The 19,571-nt window shown below is 40.1% G+C and overlaps 1 protein-coding gene across 6 annotated transcripts in view; it reads right to left on the reverse strand.

The window, feature by feature from the left end:
• The window catches only part of CHD6 (chromodomain helicase DNA binding protein 6), a 250,596-nt gene that overhangs the window by 10,478 nt on the left and 220,547 nt on the right, over positions 1-19,571 (reverse strand). For 4 of the 6 annotated variants that reach the window (XM_004447678.5, XM_071211721.1, XM_071211720.1 and 1 more), the window contains 8 exons: positions 13,186-13,246; positions 12,266-12,482; positions 10,156-10,361; positions 7,514-9,100; positions 4,553-4,704; positions 3,923-4,129; positions 2,477-2,929; positions 596-790 (listed from right to left, as the gene is read on the reverse strand). In XM_004447678.5, coding sequence (XP_004447735.2) covers positions 596-790; positions 2,477-2,929; positions 3,923-4,129; positions 4,553-4,704; positions 7,514-9,100; positions 10,156-10,361; positions 12,266-12,482; positions 13,186-13,246 — 3,078 coding nt within the window. The remainder of the gene's footprint in view (positions 1-595; positions 791-2,476; positions 2,930-3,922; positions 4,130-4,552; positions 4,705-7,513; positions 9,101-10,155; positions 10,362-12,265; positions 12,483-13,185; positions 13,247-19,571) is intronic. The other 2 variants (XM_004447680.5, XM_071211719.1) reach the window with 2 other exon arrangements.

Consider the following 19,571-nt stretch of genomic DNA (forward strand, 5'->3'; position numbering starts at 1 on the left):
TATGTACTCGATTAATTAGGTGTAGACAGGACAAAGACAGTGGTAGGGTAGATGAGCAGGTAAGAAAAGTGAAACTAAGAACCATCAGAGTGTCTTCCAGGTCAATGCTCAGAAGCCCTTTCCTAAATATTTCTAATGTGAAGGACTTAGGGCAAAGGCAGTAAGGTGAAGGAAAAGTCCTCAAAGTAGTAACTGGAAAAGTAAGAGACCTTCCCAAAAGGTGATTATGTATTATTAACTTGAAAATTTCATGAAGTGGCAGAGCTTATGCAACCTAAACATTTCTCTGTGAGCTAATGTTGTCTGGTAATTTTGGGGGTAAAGACAGGCTGAATTTAGGAAAGTTCTGTTCTCCTAAGATTTTGCATGTCTGCTTCTTGGCATGGTATTCCTACATGAGCTGTAATTTCTGTTATTGGAGAATTTAAGCAAAATTTAAACTTTTTAAAAAAAATTAAAGTGGTATTCTCAGTCAACCCAGATTTCTCTCAAATAGCTCTAACTTCCCAGGCTCTCTTAGCATGCTCCTTATCAAACACTGTTCCAAGTAGCAGGGCATAAACAGTGTTCTCAGGCAGCACTGATCAACACTTACTGTCCCAAAGCCAGGAACTTCTAAAGAGTAGTCAGACTGCTGCCTCAACCAGTCGAGCAGACTCTTGCTGGGAATGGCTTTCTCAGCCTGGCCACTGGCTGCTGTGCGTGTCTCAGGTGCTGAGGTAGCAGGCACTGGCCCTTCGGAGTGTGTGGTGGTGCTCAGGGTAGCCTGCCCTGGGTCTTCATGAACTTCCTGGATAAAGGAAAAATGAGTATGTGTAGTCAGCCAGTACAAAATGAGAACTAGTTTCTAAAAGGAAATCACATTCGATAAGATGTTTTTTGAAACTTCCCATTTATTTCAACTCTGCTGCAGTGCTTAAATAAAAGCCTACTGGCCCTACTGACCCACACATAAACACCTGCACACGTCAGGAGTCCAATCTACCTGAATGTACCTCTCACCCCTTGTCTGCCTGGCAAGATTTTATTCTATCCTATCTGCTCAGAGTCACTGTTACCTCCTTTGTCACTATCACTGGACTGTCCCAGACAACACTGGCTGCTCCAGTTTCTGTTCTGCCACAGCAGTGTGCTCACAGCTCTTCCACACAACAAAAAATGCTGCACTGTAATTTATTTACTTGTCTATTTCCGCCTTTAGACTTTGAATGCTGATTTACTCTTCTCTGTATTCTGACTATAATGGGGTCTAACATTATAAAGTACATATCATAAAGTACATATCAGTGCTAAACAAATGTTTCCATAATACATTAAAAAAATACTTTCTGAGGCCAAGGAAAAACTTTTTTTTTTTAAGGAGTCATTCCATTGGAATTCTATGATAATTACAGAGAAATCAGAGAATTTATGGCCTTGCATTTCTAAAAAGTTTGCAGGTTTGGAGAGTTTGCCACTTAAGCCTCACCAATTATATATAGTCTAAGAGGAAGACCTATCCTCAACAACACGGCTTAGGAGTAAAGCTCTCAGGCTGCAGACACACAAAGCCCTTGGTTTGATTCCCTGCTCTGCCATTTATTAGCTGGATAATCTTGGGCAAATTATTTAATGCTTGTAAGCCTCAGTTTCCTCATCTATAAATGGGAATAAGAATACCATCTATCTTCACGGGGTTGCTGTAAGAATCAAATAGGATAAGCACATAAAACCTTGAACACAGTGCCTAATAGATAGGAATTACTCTAAATAATGGTTATTTCTTCTTAAACAAGAACACATGAAATAAGATTCCTGTTCTAGAGCTCTAAATCCTATAAATGGGGGAAAACCAAAATACAAAGGTAGTTGAGTGATCTTTAACACATTAAGGAAAGTCTAAAGGGAATCTCTCCTTACAAGGTATACAGTTTCCAACTTTTTCTGATTTCCTTTGAGTTTAGAATATGCTGCTGAAGTATTATCTCAGTGAATCTTCATTGCAACTTCTGTAGTAGATGCTGTTGCCCCCACTTTACACTGAAGGGAAGGGAGGCTCAGTGGCCCACCCAAGATCACCCAGCAAGTTAAACAGCCATTATCAACATTTAGGTACTACCAACTCCTGTTCCTTCTCTCAGACTCCAGCTCCTGAGAAAGCCCCACTAAGCTGAAGAAATGCTGCCCCAAGCTCAACCTTGGCTCCTTATATGCATTCAATCTCCTGTGACTCTTCTAGAAACACTGGAGGATTTGGGTTGTTTCTATTAGAAATGGTAAGCCCTCTCTAGTTCATTTCTCCGGTTATATGTAAATAAAGGGCCACTAATGAATTAATACCTGTTTGTGTCTAAAAAAGATTGAGGACAGCTTTTAAGCAGAGTGAAAATAGATAAGGATAAGAGACTGTAAATCAAAATATTTGTATTTGAAAAAAAGGGTTTGTTTCTCATTATAGAAAGGTCAACAGTTTTATTTAACGGCCTTATGTACTCACCAAGATTCCTGCCTGAAGTGATGGCTCCTTCAAAAAGATGAAGTCCATCCCTCCTTCAACATGTTTCCGTCTCCCTCTCCGCCTTCTTGTAGCAGCATCGTCTCTTCTCAGGCTTCCGTTGACAATCTGTCCAGTCACTGGATGGATTAGGCCAGCTTGTAGAATCCCAGACAAATCCATGCCAAGAGCTCCTTGGAGTGAACCAATTGCCCCAATTTTAGGGGTGCTGGAGCTCACTGGGAAGGGGGATGTGGTTCCTGGGGACCCTTCTGATGTGCAGGAGAGGTCTATAGCTGACTCGCCATGCCAGCCATTGAGGACAATGGGGGGGTGCCCATGGCTGGCAGAGAACTGCTCCAGGCTCCGAGCCTTTGCATCTCTCTCCACCTCAAACTCATAGGGACGCCTGTGCTTTTGTTCATCCTTTGTGAATACTGGAGCCAAGAAGCTTTCCTGTAAACACACACATGTGGCAACAGAGAGGTTTCAATTCCATTGTGGCTGAATCCCAGCTTTCTCCAGGCCTGATTTCCTTGGGACTAGTATTATTTCTAATTATCTTCTTGGAAGTTCTTCTAATTCAGGGCTTCTCAAACTTTAGTACCAAATCACCTAGATACACTGCTAAAATGCAGATTCTCTTTCAGTGGGTCTGAGGTTGAGTCAGATTTTTTATTTCTAACAGGTTCCTAGACACTAAAACTGCTAGCCCAGGAACTATACAGCAAGATTATAACTCATGATTTCAACCTCATTTGCATATCAGAATCACTTGGTGAGTTATGAAACGAAAACAAAACTCTGATGCCCAGGCCACACTTCAGACCAATTAAATCAGAATCTCTGGGGGTGGGAGTCAGGCATTAGTGTCTTTTAAAAGTCTCCAGCTGATTCCAGTGTGCAGTTGGGTGAGAACCAGTATGCTAACAACTTACCTCAGATAAAATAGAAATGTTCTCACTTTTGCCTCAATTTCCCTAATTTCTCAGTTGCCATTTGTACAGTCATTCAAGGATTAATGCCTCCCTTTCCTTACATATTTACTAGTCATCAAGTTCCATCAAGTCTTCCTTGCCAATTTTTTGCCACTTTCTTTGCATCTACCCTGCCACTGACCTGAAGTCTTCTTAGAAATTTCTCTTCTACTGTTTGTCTCTTGGCTTCCCCATCTCTAACGCACTCCTCTCTCCCGACCCTCACCTTCCATGCTAACCTGCAGTTGCATTGAGAAAATCCTGCTTTCATCATGCATTTTCCAGCTCCAAAACTTTTATTAGCTCTCCACTATCTATGGGATAAAGTCCAAATTCCTCAATAGACGCTAACGGCTTCACAAAAAGACTGCTATCCATGTAGTAAATATTCATTAAATGAGTTAAATCAACCAAGAAGTGGAAAGTGCCTAGCATTCTTTGTCTTGTGGTCAGCACCATTCTTATGTCTCACCTTCTGGACCTGGGCCACCAAAGCTGCGCCATTGCTGAAGCTGTGTTCTGATGCCTCTGGCTCCAAGAGGCTGTTTCGAGAAGTAGCACTGCCGCTTAATAAGGGGGTGGGCAGTGTGCCCGAGGGCTCATACTGTTGGCCGGAGGGCCACTTTCCCTTTAACACTACGTGGCAGATATTATCTAGGCGGTTAATTATTACACGATCCTATAAAAAAAAGGACAAGACCTCTGAGAAATAAGTACCAAGTGGCCCAAATACACAAAGTTCTGAGGTAAAGGGTCAAATTTTCTCATCGGGAATTGAGTAGAAAAAAGTACACTCAAATATACTCACTTACAAGACTTAAAATGTAAAATAAGAAAAACATAAAAAAAATAAAATGTCACTGAGCAGTCTGGATATTGAAAAGTAAACCCACAGTACTGTAAATGAAAACAATTATACTTTTGTCCTATGGTCTAATTAGTCAAGTGCATAATCTCTAATATTCGAATGTTACTAATGGATACCTTTTTGAAGACATTCAATTATTTTCCAAATATGTCATTCAGAAATATACCAATTGGTTTAATAAAGGAGTCAAAGCTGAGAATGCTGTGGATGGAGAACACAAAGTCTGGGCGATACCTTTGGCCACTCAGAGAAGGAATAGAGGGTTTTTTCCTGGAGTAGTTGAGCAATGGTGGGAGCTCGGGCCTCCTGTAGATCATCTCCAATATCTCCTATGATGCCTGACGTGGAGCTTTTACTCTCCTCTTCAGAGTATTTCCCTGGATAATCTGAGCAGAAACATTAAAAATAAATTAGACACTTGAACTATAGCAGTGATCTCAGAGGTCAGGACATTCAATCTGTCATGTGTTTTTTTAAAAATTAGCCCTTTCTAGGCTTATTTACTTTAAATTTAATATTATTTACCATACTTTTTATTTCCAGGAGAACCATATCCATTAAGGCACAAAGGCAATTAATTCCTGTTCTATGACTACCAATGCAAGTCATCTGATAAAGTTTGCATAATAAAAAAGACATCCCTTCCTGCAAAAAGGAAAATAGGAAGAGAGGAGCTGAATCACCTTAAAGATGCTTTTCACATGTGGTATGGTAGCCAGGAGGAAATGGAACATGAGAATACTTTGGTAAATAAGTTTCAATAAGAGGCAACATTTTTCTGAATGGGCAGTTTATGAAATGTAACACAGCAAGAGGCTACTACCAATGATGGTGGATGAAAAGCCACAAAACTTAAAAAGACCAAAGGTGAAACATCTGATTCATGTAGAAAACAGTATAGACACTCAGAACACTTAAAATTACTTTTCTGAAGAAAAGAAATGGAAATGAAACTCATTCAAAGCTTCAGTAGTGTTGCAAATTTTTTATCAATGTGAAAAGGATCTTCAAAGATCCACTCACCAGTGATGCCAGGGAGTGAGAAGATGGGAGAAAAAGCCCAAAGCAGCAAAACTTGTGGACCTCTTTTCTTGATGAAATCACAAGGAAAGCCTTTCCTTCTTTCCTCCAAAATGTGCAGATTTCCCTTTTACTGTGCAACAAAAGTCTCATAGGAGATGCAGAGACCTCTGACCACAAGCAGGGCCCTCTTAGGCCCTGTGGATTAAAGGATGAACTTGCCCTCAGATTCTTACAATCTCATGGGGAAAACAGTAAAGAAGTGATGAAACACAAATAACTGAAACTATAAATTATGATAAATGGTAAAAAAGGAGAGAAACAGGGTGCCGAGTTAGGGAATAAGAGGGAAGAAGCTACCTAAGCAGGCTGGTAGAGAACCCTCTTGGAGGAGGGAATGCCCAAGACGATGAGGAGGGAATGCTGGGGTGTTCATGTTGAGGAACACAGAGATGGCTGGGGAAAGGAAAAGGAGGCTGGAGGGTGGAAAGCATTCTCATTATGCTAGATCCTGGAGGCCAGGATGGAAGATTTGGATTTCATTCTCGCTCCAATGGGTAGTATCACTGAAAGGTTTTAAATAGAAGAGTTGGGTTTAAGTTTTAAGAAAAAGTAAACTGATGTGAGAGAGAAAACCTGGATTATGAGACAGATCTGAGGGTTGGCCCTGATAAATGGTAACAATCACTGTACCTTCAGGACTGCAGATTTAAAGTCCTCTAAACAGGGTTTGCCCTCCCTGCCCTCTCTCCCCCACACATCAGGTGTGTTGAAGAACCCTTCTGAGATCTGCAAAAGCACTTTTAAAAACATCAGTGCAAATTATCAAGTTCATTGCTGTCTCCTGCCTGACTGAGCAAGTCTGACACTGCCACCAAAGGACAGCAGTTTGGGACCATTTCTCCTCTGAGGATACTCTTTACCCAGTATCCCTTTGTCCTGGTGTCTTAACACTGATTATTTGGTGACTCTGCCCTGTCACAGGGCTCCAAAAGCAATGTGAGTTTTATAATTCAGAACACAAGGCATTGATTCTCCATGGCCTGGGAGTAACTGGCTCCTCTGGGGTTGCCTTCGACTACAAATCGGTTAAGCTACTTTCAGTTCAACTTCTTCGTCCTTTTCCTGGCTAGTGTGTAAATTTTATTTGGGTTAGAACACGTCTCAAGATAGCCAATAACCATAATGATTAAATCCAAAGGTGGGAGGGTGTGAAAATAAAAAGAAGCTAGATAACTCAAGGGAGCTTAACTTTGCTCCCCTCTCTTTTCTTCTTTTAATAAAAAATTACGGTCTCAGAATGGAGAGGCCATGCCTGTCTCAATCACTAAGCACCATACCAGGGGCCCAGGCAGGAATAAGCTTGTTCTTTCTGACAATGACAAGAAAAACTATAACTATTTTTTTCACCTTAATATGTTCTCTTAGGTCTGAAGAAATAAAACCAAATTTTTTTTTGTTCTTGTTGCTCAGATCTTTAACATTGTATTTATATACCAGAAAGCATTAAGAATCTGAGATCACATAGCTTCTTTCCCAACTTTTTAAAATTTCTTCTAACCTGAACACTTACATAAGACTTTATCTACTTAAAAAGATCAAATCTATCTGTAGTTTTGTTGAGTTACTTGTCATTTTGATATTTTATTTCTGTTGAATCATTAAAAGGAATCTAAACCTAACACACTGATGTTAAATCACAAGTTTTCTGAAAATGACATGAACAGATGGCACCATCTTTATCAATCTTAACAAAGATCAAACACTTGTATTTTTGCTGAGTTCCTAAAAAATTAACTGTACCTATATTAATTTGCAAGTTTCTGACATTCCAAGGTGCTTCTATTTTAACCAATTTTAAACACCCTTATCTAATGGGAAAACGAATTACTTGCCCTTGACGCCATATCTAGCACACCCAGCCCCTGCCCAAATCGCACAGCCGAGGAACCAAAGATGCTATGACTGTCTATAGTTATCTTCAAACAACCACAGTTAAGCTATTCTAATTTTCAGACCAAGGGCTGTGCCTGTGACTTTTGGTTTTAAATATAGGTATAGGTAGGTACATTTCAGAAGTCATAAAATACTTGCACACTTCCAATTTCTCCTTGCCCCACCCCACTATGTGAGAACTAGCCTACCCAAAATCTCACAAGGCCCCACATCCTATACCTTGACCATGGCAGTTTTCATTTCTATCATAACCATCTTTATTCTCAAAATCCATGTTTTCAGACTTGAGTTCATTTCTTTCAAGAGGATACATGGGGAAATCTTTTTTCTCTTCTGCACTCTCTCTCCAGGATTCTTTTAAAAGTTCACGCTTCACTTTAAATGGATCTGATGGAATAGCAGTAGGTTCGCCCTCCATTGTGATATTATTAGTTTTGCTTTTGTATAGGTCTGGGTTATAACACTTCGGTTTCTCCACTTGAAAGTCATCATTCTCCATGTTGTGCTTCCATCTCTCCATGTGTCTGCAGTGACACTGACAGGCTGCTTGAGGAAAGGCCCTCTGTGGCCCAAGATTCTGGTTTACCATCTCCAGGCTTCCTTTCTTGGACTCATCTATATGCAAACCTTGGCTCTTTTCCCTTTGGATATTACTAGTGGGCTCAACTAGATGCAAAACCTTGGGTCTTTCCCTCATGCCCACTGCCATGTCTAAGCTCTCCTCTTCATTTTCCTCCTCTTCCTCATCATCATCGCTATGGTTCGGACTCAAAATCAATTTACTTTCTAAGCTTCTGTTTTCTAGTAAGTCAATTAATTGCTGATTTGATGACAGATTTCTTCTGGAGTCACAGATGCCAAGACTATACATATTTACAAACCCACTTTCATTTTCTTGATCCAAGGAAGGCGAAGCTATGCATTGGGGTTCCAGAAGCTTAAAGTTATCAGGTTTTTGCCCTGTCTCACTGCAGCAGAGTTCCCCTTCCTTTGAAAGAGACATCATCAAATGGTTTCCATCCTTATTGTTCATCTGAGCTATTCCTGCTTCTAAACTACTCATAAAAGAGGGGATTGAAGCTATTTCTGCCTCATGGCCACTAGGCTGGCAGTTCCCATTTTTGCTTGCAGAGATGGGAATAGTCTCTTTTCTGGATTCTGCATTGGTACTGCTTGGGCTATCCTGAAAAGGCCCTGGCTCTTGGTTGAGTACCTTCTTACCATATATCATGCTTTCCAAGGACTCAGGCAACAGACTGTCATCATGGTTGATGGATATGACATCCTGGACTTTAGAAATAAAGTTTTCACAAACCATGTCAGGTAAGCTACCCCCAGGGTGACTGAGATGATCATCTCTATTTTCTATTTTCAACAGATTTTCAGGTTCATTCTCAAGAGACTCCGAAGTCCTATTCATCTGAGTATATGCAAGAGATTCATATAGTTTGGAGTTTGTCTGGTAAAGGCAACAGAGACTTTCTGGTGCCTGAGTGTCAGTTCTCTTATGCTGGGCATAGTTTCTATAGGCATCCAGGAAGGACAGCTGGGGATCATTCATGATGTAATAGTCAGTGCGGTTCAGCCCATGTTTGGCGGTGCCAATAAGCAGGTCTCGGTCATGCTTTCCACACTCCCACCAGACTGGGAGGTAGAGGCTGGGTCTGCAGAGTTGGAGGCGCTCGTGTAGCTGAGGACACTTCAGCACTTGTTCTCGGATCTTTCGTAAAAGTTCGATGCGGTATAGAGTTCTTGCAGCCCTTTCCTCAGTGATGGGTTCAACATAGATAGTGGGATCTGGGGAACCTAGTGAGAAAGGCAAACACAAACAGAGCCAATCACTTAAAGACATTTACTGCCCACTTGAGCCTCTGAATCTTTGATCTTGCAGCTTAACCCCCTAACTCCTCAGCACAACAGTCTGAGATGTATGCACTTGACAAAATGGGAAACTAAAAAAGAATGGAAGGTTCTTATGAAACAAGGACAGACCCAATGAGGGTCAGATGAATATGAAACTTCAGTTTTGGAAATAACGTTTGTTCCAATTTAATAGGCATATATTGTTATTTAATTTGCACAAAAATCGTATGAGATGCATAACAAAGAAGCTAATTTGCTCAAGGTGGCAGAACCAGGATTTGAATTCAAGTCTTAATCAGTGTTGATTCCAAGGTCCAGGTCATTACAGTACATTCAGTTACCTGGCCTGACTGAAAACATCCTAACCCACACCACACAGAGGCAGAAATTGGAGGTTCTGTGCATGAGCCAACTGTGTAACCTCAATGTTTGCTAAATTTAGCTTTCCTAAAATATGGTCACATGGTCCAGAGCATGTGACCATACTTTACCTACAAATATGAGGCTGAAAGTGGACTTAGAGGAAGCTGGTACAAATTCAAATCAGGAAGAAATTTCTCAGAAAGGTCATCTATCAAATCAGGGGGGTTTAAATCACAGCCACTTATTTTTTATAGTCTCATGGGAAAACATTTAAGTTATTGTTAAGATTCAATTTAAGGAAGGTGCAAAGTTTACAGTAGGATATATCTACTTGACTTAAAAAAAAATAAAACTATACTTTGGAAAATTAATAGAATAAAATTAATAGTAATCTAAATATTTCTGTGAGGTTTTAATCTGTATTCTAACTTCTGTTTATAACAAATTGGGAGAGAGATTTCATGAGGAACTGATTTAGAAGTTCACAAATTTCTAAAAACCAACATGTCTTTACCTGAATTCCTCAGGTACTTTCCACTTTTATATTTATACTTAAGGTTATTCAATAACTTGAAAATAAATAAGCATGCTCTTTCCTCATCTCATCTTGGATAGACTGACAGGGTTTCTCTCACCATCTTTCCACAAAGGCAGACGACAGACATTCCGGCACATGGCCACAAAACTATAAAAATAGTGTTCCAGGCTCTCATCCGATTTCTTGTCCAAACGGGAAATGATGCGGAACTGTGTCCAGTCAAAGGTTTTCTTTTCTTGATCATAAACAACACCAAAGGAAGACACTGTTCTGTAGAAGTCTGCTTGTTCTCGCCTAGTCCACCTTGAGATTTAATCAGAAAGGGAGAAAAGAGTGAGCTGTTTCTTCTTCCTTTTTTTTAAAAGCCAATAACTAATTATTGAGCATTTACTATGCCATGAAGGCAAGAAAGCAGGTAGAGCTGATTTGTCTATTTTATTGTTTATTTCTATTTAAGTTCAATTGTGTTAAGAGGATTATAATGAAACAGTTTATCATCCGATTCCCAAAGACATTCTACTTACAAATCAGCTTTTTTCTGATATTTACCTTCTTATTTCTAAATCATGTGTGCATACCTGCCATCTCTTGATTCATCAATTTTATTTATTGATTGATTTTTTTTAAGATTTATTTATTTCTCTGTCCTTCCCCCTCCCCACCCTGGATGACTGTTCTCTGTGTCTATTTGCTGCGTCCTCTTTGTCCACTTCTGTTGTTGTCAGTGGCATGGGAATCTGTGTTTCTTTTTGCTGCGTCATCTTGTTGTGTCAGCTCTCCGTGTGTGTGGCACCATCCCTGGGCAGGCTGCACTTTCTTTCGCGCTGGGCAGCTCTCCTCACGGGGTGCACTCCTTGCGCATGGGGCTCCCCTACGCAGGGACACCCCTGTGTGGCAGGGCACTCCTTGCACGCATCAGCACCGCACATGGGCCAGCTCCACACGGGTCGAGGAGGCCCGGGGTTTGAACTGCGGACTTCCCATGTGGTAGATGGATGCCCTAACCACTGGGCCAAGTCCGCTGCCTGATTCATCAATTTTAGAAATTACCTACTTAGCTTCCACCTATGGAGATCAAGATTAAAAAATCCACTATAAATGCTTAAAATATATATATATATATATCTCCCTGCATGATAAAATATAATAGATCATAGAACCCTGGAGACATCTTCTAGACCATTCAATTCAACCTCTTCATTTTTGACGTGAAGAAACTGGTCCAGAGAAAGGAAGTGAAAACCTCAGCCACAGAGATCTTTTGACCCACTATTTCATGTCAGCTTTCTTCCTGGTTTTATGTAGGAAGTTATACAAATCAATTATCTTCTCTACGACACAAAGGTTCTCTTGTCTTTATAGCCTACAGGACTAAGATAATGACTTTGGGGAACTAGATTATTATATATCACCCATAGCTATTATGAGGGGCTCTTGGGCATGGTACGCTCTGTTCCCAAAAGACAGGCTAGGAGTGGGGGAGTGGAATGAGAAGGTCAGTGGAAGAGTGAGAAGAAGGGAAGAAGGGGCTCTGGCTCTTCTCTTTGGAGCTGTAAGAGATGGGAAAAATATTTTCCTTTAATTACCAATTCCATAATGTCAGAAGGAGCATACAGAAGTGACTTGCTACGTGGTAATCTTTTAATTCACTGAATGTTACACATCAGGAGGAGAGATATAAAGACTCAAAGAATTGCAGCTTTGTTGGTATTTTCTGGTGGCATCGTTCCTAGCCTGTACTGGCTTTCTGAAGCCTTTTCAGCTTGATTTTCAGATAGGCAAGTAACTTCTTATAATTTATACCTTCCCTCTGGGCTGTCATCTTATGATACTTATGGCTCTCAAAGGATTGATAAGGACTTGTAGTTATAACAAGACAGCTTCGATGCATAAAAGTCCCTTTGTGGCTGAAAGAACTAGGGGGTCTGAAATGGTTTGATATAGGTCAGTGTGGTGTTCTCAAACCACATCTCTAGAGACTGGAGTCCAACCTAGGGAAGAAAGTCAAGTTAGAAAATTACGAAAGTCTAAAAATTGTGAACAGAGGAAGTCCTACATCCCATAAGACTCCCTAGTCAGCACACCACCATCATATATATGGAGGTTGAACTAAATTAATCCTGGAGTTGGCCTAACCAAACAAGAACACAAAACACTTGCCCTCCAACTATCAGCTTTACAACACGTTTTTGGCCATTGGTTTTTACCTCTTTTGGGCCTCTTTGTTGATGAGGTCCATTTCTGAGGTTCTCCTGAACATTTCTTCCTGGACCCAGTATCCTTGATTAGCTGGGCCCAGAATTTCAGGTCGGCAGGGTTCTTTGCGGTTGCAGCGTTGGTAAACAGTGACCAGGCGTCTGAGACGAGCTGTGAGAGCAGAGGAAACTGGCCAGGGCGATTTGTCTGAGTCGGAGCCATCCTGGGCTTCAAACATCAGTGAGGATATTAGTATTTACAAACAGAACTAAAACAAGGGTAACTGATTTTTATGTTGTTGTTTAAATAAAAACAAAGGTGACTCAGTAACTTAATCAAAGTAGCTACTATTTAACAACAGGCTCAGGACCATGGCACAACTGGAATAGCTGCAATTTTTCTTTAAGAATACCTTTATGTTGTGGTTGGCTATCTCTCAAATAAAAATGTGCCCTTCTGTGGGGGTGGAACTGATTTGAGGAGCTTGCTCTAAAGCCCAGGAACGAGTATACCTCTGTTGCCTTCTCCATAAAGAACTATGGGCTTTAATGTAGCTGGTCCTTCCAATTGCCAAAGCCTCCATCAGATTTGAGTTGGGGGTTGGGGGGAGAGTGAAGTCTAGTTTTTCATCAAGAAAAAAAAAAGGATCATTGAAATCAAAGTTCCTTTTTATCTCTCAGACCCCATGTTGACTTAAACATTATTAATTTTACTTTTGAATCTCAGTGCCAGTTAGGGGAATTTTGCCAAAGGCATGTCAAAAGGCACATAAAGCTCCATGAATGACATCAGGAGAATATGATGAAGGTCAACTTAATTGGCTTTTTAAAAGAGCCTTCTTAAAAACCAGCAATTTCATTACATATGAACTCCAGGTTAACCACAAACTAGGACCTTACTTTTCTTTGCCTTCAAAAGGACACTGTCTCACCTGCCCGGCTGTCATCCTTCTTTTCACCAAAAATGCCATCACCTCCATCTCTGGAATTCTCCTAGGAATAAATGAAGCCATCCTATCAGCAAAGCTGAGAAGCAGCTACCTCACATGCCCCCTATTTTAGAGGGGTAAGCACACACAAGAAACAATTATCTTCTAATGCACAAACATCTTACAGACCAAGGTAAATAACATTTACTTATGCACAGTTTAAAAACAGCCAGAAAGCAATTTATTTAAAAAAGAAAACAAAAAACGAGCGATTACATTTTCTCAAGCACTATTTTAGCTGTGAATTTAAATATTTGCTTTAATATTGTCACTTAACAATTGAGTACTGTCATTTCACAAAGGTTGCTCCTGCATTATTGTTTGGTGCTGTGAAAAAGTGTCATGCTCATGTTCAATATGGTTAGTTTACTTCACAGCAACAGATGCTATTTTCATAAAACACGACTGATCCAATCATAAGAACTGATGGTTTAAAACACCAGGAATTTTAAATTAAAATCATTAATTTCAGGCTGCAAATTAATCTAGAGTAATATGACAAGCATGGATCTTATCCAAGGTGGATAACTGTGACAAACTGGCACTAATGGATTCCTTTAGGAACCCCTTCTTAGTCTCAGGAATGGAACTTTAAAAGCTCCTTATATATAAGGATTGTGGGAGGAGTGCTATATTTCAACTGGACTTCCCTTTCTTTTACATGAGATCTTGTTTTTTTGCCTACCATCTTTTGACCTGAATGATGTGACAGAACCCCAGTATTCATGGTTTTAGTCATGTTAGAACACAGAGTCAGACCAGAACAAGGGTCAGCAAACCATGCCCAGCAGACTGTTTCCGACAGTCCTCAAGCTGAGAATGAATGTTTTTCATATGTTCAAAGGGTTGTAAAAAAAAGAAAAAAAAAAAAAGAGTAAGCAATAGAGACTGTACATGGCTCATAAGCCTAAGACATTTAAAGAAAACATTTGCGGCCCCTTTAGACTGGTGCACAAGGCATGGGAGGACTGGTAACTGAGGCAAAGTAGGAATGGAGACACCTATGAGTGGCAATAATCAAAATTCAAAACACTAAAAAAAAGAAAAAAAAAAAGAAAATACTCTCAGGCCCTCTGATACCATGAAAAGATCTAAGTGAAAAGAAAACTCTGAAAAGATAAAGAGGATCAGGGGTCCATTTTCTGAATGTATTTTGCTCTTACATAGAAGAGTTATTACAGATAACATTACTGAGAATTATGGTAAGCACTGTGCAAACCCCTTTACAAGGCTTATCTTCTTTAGATACCAGAACTGCTTCAGGAGGTAGAAAAATTATCTTCATCTTACAGATGCAGAAAACAAGTTTTAGAAAGGTTCAGTAACTAGCCAGAGGTCATCTAGGTAGTGGCATCTCTGCTATTCAAACACAGGTAGTCTGAATTGAGAGCATAAAAGAGAGCTCTGCATGACAATTTGTTTTGGAGAAAGAAAACATCATTTAGAACTGGGAAACACTCATCTCCCTTACTCCGCCAGAACCGTATTCTGCTACCTAATGTCAACGAAGAAAAGCCTGAGACTGATCTACCAGTATTATTTTGAAGTGGCATTTAAATATGGCATTTCATCCTGTCCTACTATTTGAGAAGCTAAAAAAAATAAACAACAGCGTTGGTGACTATTCTTTGAATGCTGAAATGCACAAGTATAGATAACTTCCATATTGAGAAATGTTACACTGCCCATAAAATGTGGGAGTCAGGCCCTGGAGCTACCATGCTCCTTATTACGATGTATTGCAGCTGATGTGGGTATCGTAATACCCCAAATACACAGGTGGAGGCTTCCAGCTTGGTATGAAGTAGACATATAGTTCATGCTGGTTTCCTTTCTAATCCATCTACAGATTCTGTTGATGCAATTAGTAAACATGGAAGATTCTGGTACTGCAAATGCCTTTTTCTGTATCCTGCCCTCTTTTGGAGGTACCCCCTCTCTCTAGATATGAGAAACTATCAGAACGGAGAAAAAAGTCCTGGCTTGTCAGTTGTTCAGGTGATAAAGCTGACAAAATTTTAGATGATAACCAATTTAACATGAATGTGTGAGGTGCTGTAGCAGTTAAAATATTATATGGGACCTTGGATACCATTCATGGACAGCCTTGGATCACAGAATGGTAACAAGCCCTTGTGACATGGAAAGCCCTGCATCTAAAGTACAATGTTTACCTCAATTTTTATTAGTTCCTCAATTTTTCCTCACATGAATCAACTTGAAAGAAATATCTACCTTAGAAGAGGCATGGATCAATCATTTCAGAGTGAAGGGGTCCAGAGTGTGTTGATGACAGGAATGTGTAAATGCTGTGGAAGGACACTGATTGGTTACCACATGTAATTTCTCTATGGGAGGATGATGCATTTTGGAGTCTGACAGTCCACTGCTCTCTGACCTTGGGTAAATTTTTTCCATCTCTCCCAAACTCATTCCTTCATTTGTAAAATGGAGATGATAATATATATACTTTATAGGGTGACTGTGAGGCATAAACGAGTTGATGTATGTAAACTGTTTAACCAAATACTGTACAAAGCAAATACCCAACAAATGGTAGCCGGAATTTGAGAAAATACTGACATTTGTCTAACTGCTAGAAAATCACTCAATATTTCTCTCTTTTCAACTAAAATATGTGCTCTAAGGAAGGCATTGTGATAAAATAAAACAGCAGCAATAACCCCAAAGGTCTGTTGAGTCCCCATAAGTAAGCTACTGGGGACTAAATGGAGTACTTTATGTGCATTTTTTCACTTATTCATTATAACAATCCATTTTAAACACAAAGAAACTGAAGAACAAAGAGGCAGATAATCTTGTCCAAGATATAGTTATTAAGTGGTAAAGACGGAGTTCAAACCCAGTCTGACTCCTGAGAACAAGTTCTTATCCACTGCAGTGTACTGCCTTTGGTGAACAGAAGAAACACTGGGCTGAAAAAAGAACTGTTACCAACTAGAAGTAACTGAAGTACATGCATGTCATTTCCCCCCTGGCTGTGGGAGCCAGGTGGTGCTCAGTAACCTTATCTGAAAGCAGAAGATCTAGTCCTGCTTGCTTGTGGCTTCCTCTCCAGGCCTGACTGCCTTGTCTTATTTGGGCTTGGAGTGGGTGGAGGTGGTGGCAACAGCAGTGCAGACAGGGTGGCAGATGGCATCTGTAGACAGGGGAAATTCCTTCTGTGTTTTTACACAACTCAGGGCCAACACGATAGATAAGGAGCTAACTTCTCACATTTAGCAAACAGTAAGTGTCTCTTAAGTGCCAGGAACTGTGCTAGGTTGAGGTGTTACAATAGTAAAAAATAATAATCCTTATTTTTATGGAGTCTACATAACCACTTCTGGTGGTTATGAGACAAATAAATATTGGCCACACTGTGTATAAGTACTCCTAAAACAAAGTGTGAAAACAAAGGTCACCAACTCTGCCAAACTGAAATTGGATAGGGGAAAGATATCCAAGAGGTGACTCTTGAGACTGATACTGAAGGTCAGACAAGTTCACCAGGAGAACATCAGGGTGCTCTGTGCAAAGGGATATGCAAAGGCAGAGGTAAAAAGATCCCATAGCAGTTTTCATTTTCCAGGGAAATCAAGCATCCTACCCTTATATATAAACTTCATCTAGAAAACAGATATATATTCAAATATCATTAATACGAAATTCAAGGAATTTATTAAGGAAAGAGAACAGTATCTAGAGAAAGATATGAGCAGAAAGACATGTCTTCTAGCTGTATGACTATTTTTTGCAGCTGATTTAACCTATTCGAAGTTCCTTTTCTTAAAAACGGAGATAAGAATAATGCCTAACTGAAGACGAAGCATATATTCAAGTATTATTACTATTTGAGTTTAGAGAACTATTATAATAGCAACCTCTTAATTCATAAGAATTAAGAATTAATTGGTCAGTTCCTAACTGAAATTTCTTACAAGAAAATGTAACCATTTTAGAGATTAAATTTCCCTGCAAGAGGTTTTTCTGATCCCACTTTGGCCGTGACTTCATCCTTCTATTCACAGATCTTCTCTGAGTACCTGAGATACATGGCCACCTGGAGTAGAGACTGCGACACATCACAGATAAGGCATGGATAACTATCTTAATAAAGTTGTGCCATTACTTACTGTTATTTCTGTTAAAAAGAGATGTTAATCTTCCTACTACTATGGTTGATAGAGAATGATTTTGTTTTTGATTCTAGGCTCCAGATCATCCCAACCCAAATTAAACTTTTGGACTAACTACTTTAGAAGGTCTCTGTAGGTTCACTGAATCCAGCTGCATCTAACTCTGCAACCATTTAGCAATAAAAAGCAGATTGCTAAATATTGAAACAGAAAGAGAGAGAGAGTGGGGAAAGGGGACTAGACTAGGTAATTATAAATGTCCCTTGCAACTCTTAACATTCTATCATTCTTCGAATGCTACATTTTAAGAGAACAACTACCATGTGCCTAGGAAGGCACCAAAACAGTAAGGGTTCTGGAGAAGATACAAAATGAAGAAATATAGAAGGAACTGAGGATATTTCATCTGAAAAGAGATTTAAAGAGATTATAGTCACTAAGTGCCTTTAAGAATTTAAAAGTCTATCAGGGGAAGAGGGTGTGGCTCAAGTGACAGGGCTTTTGCCTACCATATGGGAAGATCCAGGTTCAATCCCTGAGGCCTCCTGGTGAAAAAGAAGAAGAAAAAGTGTGCCCGCGCGGCAAGGTGAGTGCCCACGAGTACCCACGCAGCGAGCCGAGTGCCATGCAAGTAGATGCATGGTGAACCAGTGCCCACGTAAGTTAAGTCACGCAGCAAGACGATGATGCAACAAAAGAGACAAAGGGGAGAGTCAAGCTGAAGCGCAGCATAAACCAGGAACTGAGGTGGCACAGCAGACAGGGAACCTCTCTCCACATCAGAGGTCCCCAGGATTGAATCCCAGTGAATCCTAGGAGAAAAAATGAGAAGACAAAAAAAAAAAAAAGAAACAGATACAGAAGATCACACAGCGAATGGACACAGACAGCAAAAACAGCAGGGCGGGGGAGGGGGAAGGGGGAAATAAATAAAGAAAAATAATACTACGTAATTGTGCTTTGAAAATATATTGATGTGATGGAAAAGGGTTCCTTTGAATCATAAAAAAAAGAATAAGTCTATCGGAGAGGAAAGAACAATAGTGTTCTTTGTAGTACCAAGAAGAAAACTAGAAAGAATCCATCAAACTGATCAGGAGGCAGATTTCTGGTTCAGTATAAGGAAATTTTACCCAACAATGAAATGGACTTCCTTGGAAGGCAGCAAGTTCCTTCGTTTTCTCTATGGGCTTCCAGAAGTACCTAAACCTACCTGGAATGACCCCGACAGTGACGGTGTAGAGGGAACAGCACATGGGCAGATCACACAAATGAGTGTTAGGGCTTTCAATCTTTTCAATGCTAAGATTCTACCAATCTATAAACATGCCTCTTTCTGTGCTCAGGTCTGTTTGAGTTTCAGAGGAATGCCCTTAGTCTCAAGAGAAGAAGATAGGCTCTTCATACAATGTTTTAGGCTTCTTTAGCCCTGCCTGCTGATCTGCCTGAGAATGGAGCTGGAAGGGAAGGGTAAGGGGCAGCAGATCTGGTTCAGTGATTTGTCTGCATTTGCTGTTTCAGCATTTGGATTGATCAAAGACTGATCAGTCAAGCATGTAAATGTCAGTGTAAACAACTTTGAGAGTCAGGCTTGGCCTGCATTTGCTTTGATAGCTGCCTTTTCATGGGGCTGCTACTTGGAACAAAGAGGCATGCACTGGCCGTTGGAACACTTTCTACTTTTTTGACTCTGGATATCGTTACTGTTATAGGGATCAGAGGTGATGGAGGCCAAAGCAAATAGCACACATTCTCCAAGCTAGAACCAATAGAAAAGAAGTAATACTTTTTTGGGTGGTGAGCAGAGGAGAAGAGAAACTATCTTGACAATGGAGCCACCTGAGAACAATGTTAGAACAATCTCTGGGACCCAGGATGCATGAAATTCTAAGATTCTAAGATACATTTTCTGCTCTGGTTGAAACTAGAGAAAATTTGGTCCAATGGTGCTGGGGCCCAGGTGAAGAGATGGTCTGTTTATGCAAAGTCCCAGAACCCCAATTAAAAAAAAAAAAATATATATATATATATATATATATATATATATATATATATATATATTTTTATTTCTCTCTCCTTCCCCTTCCCTGCTCCCCCAGTTGTCTGCTCTTTGTGTTCATTCGCTGTGTGTTCTTCCATGTCCGCTTGTATTCTTGGTGGTGGCACCGGGAATTTATGCCTCTTTTTTGT

This window comes from Dasypus novemcinctus, chromosome 24, assembly GCF_030445035.2.
Source record: "Dasypus novemcinctus isolate mDasNov1 chromosome 24, mDasNov1.1.hap2, whole genome shotgun sequence".
NCBI lineage: Eukaryota > Metazoa > Chordata > Mammalia > Cingulata > Dasypodidae > Dasypus > Dasypus novemcinctus.